The 8746-nt window shown below is 29.8% G+C and overlaps 1 protein-coding gene across 2 annotated transcripts in view; it reads left to right on the top strand.

The window, feature by feature from the left end:
- Window positions 1-8606, top strand: part of LOC105111798 (GDSL-like Lipase/Acylhydrolase superfamily protein) — an 18394-nt gene extending 9788 nt beyond the window's left edge. Inside the window, exons 2-6 of one of the 2 annotated variants that reach the window (XM_011007251.1) lie at window positions 6728-6999; window positions 7109-7318; window positions 7412-7584; window positions 7655-7928; window positions 8029-8606. In XM_011007251.1, the coding sequence (XP_011005553.1) occupies window positions 6747-6999; window positions 7109-7318; window positions 7412-7584; window positions 7655-7928; window positions 8029-8276 (1158 nt within the window). In that variant the 5' untranslated portion in view covers window positions 6728-6746 and the 3' untranslated portion in view covers window positions 8277-8606. Of the gene's footprint in view, window positions 1-6565; window positions 7000-7108; window positions 7319-7411; window positions 7585-7654; window positions 7929-8028 lie in introns of those variants that run through there. The other variant, XM_011007250.1, reaches the window with a different exon arrangement.
- The last annotated feature ends 140 nt before the right edge of the window (window positions 8607-8746 follow it).

Here is an 8746-nt window from a genome sequence, read left to right as displayed (position 1 = left end):
TTAGATATTTTAGTATATTTTATAATTATAATTTGTAATTGTAATATTCTGTATAGGAGGGTTTTTATAAAGTTTTTTTTTTTTTTGAATCTCTGTAATTATGGTTTAACGAGAATGATATATTCATCATTTTATTAATAAAAGTTCTTGAGTTGTCCAAAGAGAAAAGAATATGTCATCTTAAATGGCTGGGCTCGGGCTATGGTCACCGTTAATTTCGCGAATACAAGAAGACAAAACAGCGGTCCTAGCCCGCAGTCCCATATGTTCCATGCCTCCGTCACAGATTCTAGTGGCTGCTTGTCTGCCTTGCATGCACCCAAACAAACCATGTGGGCCACCTTCAAGAGACTTCTGGTATGCATTCCCACCGATTTCTTTTCACTTTGAGGATATTTACCATCAAAACCACATGATTATCCATTTTAGCCAATCAATCAGAAAATGGAGAACCCAACAGAGAGAGTGTAGTAGGTCCCTCAGCATTTAATCCCATGGTCCTTCCCTTTGACACCTGTACCTTATAGTGCGGTCACATTTTATCCAATAATAGATAATAGTTATTCAATAGATATATACCAGCTTCTGGCAGAGTAAAAAACCTAAAAATCAATTAAAAAAAAAAATCAAATTATGAAAAAAATAATTAAATCTATTAAAATTTCCGTCACTTTAGCTAGATCTAGACTTTTAGTATAGGGCAGCTGTTAGATTATGAATGCCTTGAAGAATTTACCAAGGGCCTTATTCTTTCCGTTCGTTCTTTGCTTCCAGTCGAGCCTTTTATAGAGCAAAATGTGAGAAGATGTAGCTCTCAGTCTGCCCCTGATTCTTGACCCTTGTTCCTTTTTATTTTGTTGTTCTAATTCTTTGTTTGTGGTTTTTAGAAATCGACTCCATTTGCTCACTCAGTTCTTGAAGCATCATCTTGTGAGTGAGGGAAGCCAAGATGCACATGTTCATAATGCTCTTGGTAAAATATCATTGATAGCAATAACAACCCAAACACTCTCTCAAGATTTTTGCATGGAACGCGAAAGAGATAGACTATTATAGGTTTTTTTAGTTTTCATGTTAAAAAACCAAACTGGTTCAAACCAAAACTAATCAGTTTAAATAGGTTCCGGTTCAAATTTTTTAATTTTTTAAAATTTTATTTTGATTATTTTTTAAATAAAAACCGAATCAAATATAACAAAAAATGATCATCCCTGCTGATAACTTATTAGTTTATAACATGCCATGAGTTATAGTAAAAAGAAATTGAACATTAATTATTTTTAGATATTCATCATAATTATCATATCCAACCTCATCTGGTTAATCAATCTATAACTCGGGTAATTTAAAATCTTAGCTAAATTTATTGCATTCAAAACTCGCGATAGCAATTAGCTCAAACAAAATCACTTGTCAGGTTAGCTTATAACTTGGTAGGGATTTTTTTTTAAATATGTTTTTTTCCTAGCCAGAATTTTTTTTATATATTTTTTAGTTGATTATTAATTCATTTCAAAGTTAACTATATGTGCTAAAAAAATATTTTATTTTTTAATGTGGGATAAAAAATCTTTTAAATATATATATACTCTATGTTCACAAGAAAAAAATTATGTTTTTTCAATATATGATAAAACATTGGTTTTTTTAATATCTTTTTAATATGCGACAAAAGAAACCTTTTAAAACAATCTTTTAAACTTCATTATTTACAACATATATAGCTTATATTTATATTGATTGTTTCTTAATTTTTTTATATGAAATATTAAAATTTTAAATATTTTTTAAAATTTTTCCAAGTTGATTCAGGTTGACCTGGGTCAACCTATGTAACCTAGGACTTGGCCCCTGGCCGGTTTAACCCCTGGGCAGGGTTTCATAACTATAATATTGGTAATGTGTCTTTTTTAAAATATATTTTAACCATATATTGAATAATATTTTGATCTAATACTAAGATAGAAAAACATTTGATACATTTAGATTAACTTTAGTTGATATGCAAAACTTGTAGGGATTATCTTGAAAAAAAAATTGAAATGCTAAATCTCATATTATAGCAGTGTTAAAGGAAGAAATTAATAAGAAACAAAATTTGATTAAAAAAACAAAGTGTTAAACATGGATGTTATGGATTAAACAAATAATATCTTGGAAGTTATGGATTAACTTTTAAAATAAATAAAACTCATGGGTCTAATGATTTATTTTACCGAATAATTTTAAACCAAATATAAAATAGTAAAATAATAAATAATAAATAAAAACCCAACCACATCAGCCTGATTATTAAAACAAAAATCCTAGGCACAAAGGCTTTCCAGCCTAGCTTGCTTGCATGAGCCTTTTTTATTTTTTATTTTTTAAAAGGGTGGCTGACTTGTCATCAATATTTTTTTTTTGAAAAAAAAGACAACACGTGATATGTCGTCTGCTTTCTGTAGATTCCAACGACCAAGGGTGGTTGGAAAATTCAGGGTTTGGTTTTTTATTCATTAAAAAATCATTTCAACTTATTTGTTTTTACCCAAAACACAAAAAAATTCAAAATATCTTAATAAACCTATCCATGGCCATGAAAAACAATTCAAAAAACTGCAATTAACATGAAACATAAATTATTCTGCTTTCTCGGGAAATAAGAAGGAAAAAAACACTTAGGTCAAACTACACGTGTGACAACTCTTATGAAATGGAATCTATTGATACAAAAATCAATCATTTTTGTGTTTGAAACTGCCAACAATGATAAATTTATCTCTTTACACTAGAATCTAGCAAGCCTCTCTCTCCCCTCACAAAAAAAAAAACTAAAAATTAAGAAAATAAAGTTGAATATTAAATTTGAATTTCAGAAAACTAAAGAGATTGATTACCTAATAGCTAAAAAAGATGGAGGGACAAAAAATAAGTTTTCAAATGAAATTCTAAAACATTATCTATTTTACTTGCCATTTGCACTTTAGTTATTTGTCTTTTAATTCAACCCTTCATTTCAAAAAAACATTATACAATTGGATGTTAATTCAAGCCTAAAAGGGCTCAATCGTGAAAAAACAATGTTTGAGAACCAAATAAATTTTTTAAAAAAATTTGACTATTCCAATCTAAAGTAATTTGTGAGATAATGAGCTGTAAAAAAAACTACATTGAATTTTCCACACAGTTTAGTATTTTGTACAATTAGATCATTGATGTGCTTCATTCTCCAATTCAAATCAATTTTTTTAATGTAAGAAAATATCCATACGTTGTTAATGTGTTTTCTAATAAAATAAATTAAACTTGAACTTAAAAATATGATACATATTAGACAATATGTTTTTTAATATTGACACATATTATTTTAGATTATATTTAATTTTTTAAATATTGAAACAACTATAAATTGGAAAGACTTAGGTTAACTTATCAAATCTATAACTCGTGTCATAAGACCATGATAACCCTATAGAAAAAAAAATATTATGAAGTATTCTTAAGTAACTAATGTTGAAGGATAAAATAAAAAAAAACATTAATTAAAAAAAGAACAAAAATATTCAAAAAAATAATAAACCTAATTTTTAAATAATTTAATGTTAAAGGACGAAATTTAAAAAAATTAATTAATGACCTTAAAAATTACTGAAGTCAACCTAAATTAACTTATTAAATCTATGACCTGAATTATGAGACCAAGTTAACTTCATAAAAATCAAATAAAAAAACTTGGATAACCCCACGAAAAAATTTAAAAAAAAAACTATGAAACTCAATTTGCAAATCTACTATTGAATGATGAAATTAAAAATAAAAAACTAAATCTAAAAGAATATTGAGTAGTTACAGGGTAAAGTTGAAAAGAAAAAATACTTAATTGAAAAGGAACCCAAAAAATAAACCGAGTTGACCCGTGTTTACCTGTCAAACCTGTGACCTATATTAAGAGATTAAGATAATCTTATAGAAAGCAAATAAAAAAATTAAAAAGCCTAATTAAAAAAATATTCAATTAAAAAAAGACCCAAAAAATATAAAGAGAGTCAATCCTCGTTAATTTGTCAAACTCGTGATTTAAATTATAAATCAAGATAATATCATAAAAGACAAATCAAAATAAATTATGTAACTCAATTTCCAACTAACTCAATGTTAAAGGAAGAAATTAAAAAAAATAAAAAATATAACCCAAGCTAACCTAATCTAATTTGTTAAGCCCACAACTTAGTTCATAAGACTAGTATAAATTCATAAGAAATTAATAAATAAAAGATTATGAAGGTCTATTTCCAACATGTCCAATGTTAAAAGTTGAAATTAAAAAAAACAAATCTATGATATTAATATATAACCTAACATAGAGGGGAAAAAATACTAAGCACAATTCCTAAAATAATCTAAATTTCAGGGATAAAATTGAATAAATAAATAAATATAAAGAAGATCAATTTTTATAGGGTGAAATTGAAAAAAATAACAACTAAATAATAAAAAGCAAAACGAAACACTATCACAATAAATAATGTTTTATAGATATGGCTACAATCTTTTAATCCCATTTTTTAGTATTTTGTTAAATATATATACCCCATAATTGATGAATATAGTACAAATACTAGATTTTTTTATATGCGTTGTGTCAGGGGTCGAGTTAAATTTTTTCTAACATAAAAAAAGATATTCATGCTATGATAACTCGAGTTAACTCGGGTTAACTTGACAAACACGTGATATATGATATTTGGATACCTCGTGGAATGAAAAGCGAAAGAAACCATAAGGCTCGGAGCCTAAAACCATAATCTCAAAGGATAAAATTGAAATAAAAAAAAATTGTGATCAAGATTAAAAAAATATTTTTTAAAAAAAGTGATATAGATAAAAGGATCTAATTTAAATAGAGAAAAAATAATTGAAACAAAAAGAGTCACCTAGGACTTGACTAACCCAAGACTTGAGATAATCTCATAAAAAGAAAAAAAAAACATAAAAATAATAATTAAAAAGCTCAAAATCTAATAGCCTAATATCAAAGGATTAAATTGAAAAAATATAAAAAAATTCCAGAGCAAATAAATTAGATTGACAAACTCACAACACTGGATAACCGTATAAAATAAGAAAATGATATAAAAAAGAGCAATTAAAAAAATGAAGATCAAAATTAAATAAAAAATAAAATAAAATATTAAGGGATAAAATTAAAAAAATAAAAAAGAATAAAAAAATCAATTAAAAGAACAAGAAACAAAATTGGATGAATAAAATAAAATAAAATAAAATGTTAATGGCTTAAATTAAAAAAAATTAAAAAAATGAGGACCAAATTTGGATAAAAAATAAATGAAACAAAATGTTAAGGGACAAAATATTAAAAATAAATAATAAAAAAGGATAAAAAAATTAAAAAATTGAGGACCAAAATTGGATAAAAAAATAAATGAAATAAAATATTGAGAGATAAAATAAAAAAAAAAGAGAAAAATTAAGAAAATAATTAAAAAAAAAGCAATTAAAAGAAAGAGTTCTAAATTTGATATAAAAATTAAATAAAATCAAATAAAAAAGGATAAAATAAAAAAATAAAGACCAATTAAAAAAAAGATCATAATTGAAAGAAAAAAATAAACAGGAGGACAACTCTGAATTTTGGCTAATTTGGTGTGGATTTGAAGAAGAGGAGAGAAAAAAGAGAGAGGGAATTCAACCACTAAAAGTTATACTACATGTATCACTTTATTAGTTGTATCATTACTAAATACTTTAAAAGATATAACATTTGAATTCTTTTAACCATTAAAAGACTCTGTATAGGCCATCTAAAAGACTCTGTATAGGCCGTCCAAAAAGTGTATGCAAAGTTCACTCATTAATTATCCATGCTTTTTTTTTTTTAATTTGCTAAAAGATAAATTTGCTCTTAATTCAAATAAATTATAATAAAAAATATAAACACGATGAAAATACCATTTGAGCCCTCTTGTACTTTTTATTTTATTTTTTACTTGAAAGGTAATGAAATAATTTTATTATTTTATAAAAATAAAAATAACATAAAAGCCCCTCTTATCCTTTTAACTTTTTGTTTACTTTTATGAGCATTTATGTCATTTAACTGTTAAAAAAATGTTGATAAACTATTATACATCTCATTAATTTCATAATATCAAATGAATTTTCTGAAAAAAGACATTTTACCCTTCTAGAAAGGCCCTTTGATTTTTGTAAGAAAGAACAAAGATGGTATTGCATTATAATAATCCGCGATGTAATGTGTTTAGTCTTATGGTAAAAGATTGAGGGTTTAGTTTTTTTAATAGAAATTATTTATTTAATCAATAATAATTAAAAAAAAAAAAGATATAAACGCGTAAGAACCTCACCGTGGATAAGCCTATACAATTCCTGTATCACCTCAACGGTGTGAAACTATATAGTGCATGCTTACTAATAAAAACGGTAGGCAGTGATGGTGGATGACAGTACCAAAAAGAGGAGGTCTCGTATGTGGAAGACAGGAGGGACCAAGATTACAGAGAGAGAGAGAGAGAGAGAGAGAGAGAGAGAGAGAGGTACCAAAAAGAGGAGGTCTCGTATGTGGAAGACAGGAGGGACAGAGAGAGAGAGAGAGAGAGAGAGAGGTAGATTTTTACTTCAGATCCCAAAAAAAAGAAAAAGGAGATATACTTTTGTCCTTACGCCATTGGGTCTCCTTAAAACACTAGAAGAAGTTCCCAGAGAGCCAGAGCGAACAAAGACAAATGGGGTTTTTGAGATCAGTTGTGGCAACTTGGTTTCTTCTGGTGGTTTTGTGGTTTTTGAGTTCTGTTGTAGTTGCCGATCCCGTGCCACCACCCTGTGAATTTCCTGCAATTTACAACTTCGGTGACTCAAACTCGGACACTGGTGGTATATCAGCTGCATTTGTGCCCATCTCTGCACCATATGGTGAGGCTTTCTTTCACAAACCTGCTGGCAGAGACTCTGATGGCCGCGTGATTATTGACTTTATAGGTAAAGAAAAGAAAAACATCCCAGCAATGCAGCATCACACTTACATTTCTTTCTCACTTTCTTTATTGAGTGTTTGTTAATTGGCTCGACTATTTATTTATTTATGCAGCTGAGCGCTTGAAATTACCCTACTTGAGTGCATACCTGAATTCAATTGGAACAAATTATAGGCATGGTGCAAATTTTGCCACAGGAGGATCAACCATCAGGAGGCAGAATGAGACCATATTTGAGTACGGGATTAGTCCATTTGCTCTTGATATGCAGATTGTTCAATTTGATCAGTTCAAAGCTAGGACCACTGATCTATACAATCAAGGTTCCTTATTTGAATCAAAATTCCCTCTCTTTAGACAGCCTATCATTTCATTGATATTGACTTGTTTTTCTTTTCTTCATGATGTTTGTTTAGTGAAAAGTACCCCAGATGCAGAAAAACTACCCAGGGCGGAGGAGTTCTCAAAGGCTCTTTACACATTTGATATAGGCCAAAATGATCTTTCTGTTGGTTTTAGGAAGATGAGTTTTGATCAGCTTCGTGCAGCAATGCCAGACATCGTTAACCAGTTGGCATCAGCTGTCCAAGTAAGTACTGCTGCTGCATATGCTACGATGATTTCTGTTTACCAACGTGTTTTTTCACACATTTTTGTAGCATTTATATGAACAAGGAGGGAGGGCATTCTGGATACACAACACAGGTCCAATTGGGTGCTTGCCTGTGAATCTATTCTATGTATCAAACCCAGCACCTGGTTATCTTGATGAGCATGGCTGTGTCAAGGCTCAAAATGAAATGGCGATCGAGTTTAACAGCAAACTCAAGGAGAGAATTGTCAGATTAAAAGCTGAGCTCCCAGAAGCAGCAATAACATATGTGGATGTCTACTCTGCTAAGTATGGACTTATTAGCAATGCAAAGAACTTAGGTAATGGTCAACATCATTTTTTAACTAGGTTAGACACAGCTCATCAAGCAAACCTCTTGTCAAGATTCACCATTAATGCTGCATGCACTTCAATTTGCAGGATTCGCTGATCCTCTAAAGGTCTGCTGTGGGTATCATGTGAATTTTGACCATATATGGTGTGGAAACAAAGGAAAAGTTAACGATTCTGTAGTCTATGGTGCCTCTTGTAAAGATCCATCAGTCTTCATAAGCTGGGATGGCGTTCACTATTCTCAGGCTGCAAACCAATGGGTTGCTGATCATACACAGAATGGTTCTCTGACAGACCCGCCAATTCCCGTTGCCCAGGCATGTCGTCGGATGTGAGTGTAGCAAGCAATAGTCAAAACATGGGGGTCTTAGTGTTGAAAGTGCCATTAATAGAGTAGCTTGTTGTCAAAACCTAAGGTGCAAGGGTAAGGTTGCCAGTGTCGGTGAGAAAAGTCGATCAAGACCTGGAGAACTTGTATCTCAACTAGAGAGAACAGATGAACAACGGGCAATAAACAAATGTTTTCGTACTTCATTAATTTTCTTCTCATGGATGACTTGTTCGATTATGGACTAGACTCTAGAGTGAATGCTTTATGGTGATATTGAAAGCTTGATTATGTTTAATTACTTTCTATTTCGACAAGGCTGGAGTTTAGCTTGTAATCCCCTGGTTTCAAATCTTTCATGACTCTTCTTGGTTGCCCAGTGAGCTAGGCCCCTCTGCACTGCCTTTCAACTCTCATTGTATTTATTAAGGAAAAATAAAACAAATTGGATTCATCCACAGCCAACACCGTCTCAAG

Source organism: Populus euphratica, unplaced genomic scaffold, assembly GCF_000495115.2.
Source record: "Populus euphratica unplaced genomic scaffold, PopEup_1.0 scaffold310.1, whole genome shotgun sequence".
Taxonomy (NCBI): Eukaryota; Viridiplantae; Streptophyta; class Magnoliopsida; order Malpighiales; family Salicaceae; genus Populus; species Populus euphratica.
This window is presented reverse-complemented; position numbering and strand designations above follow the sequence as displayed.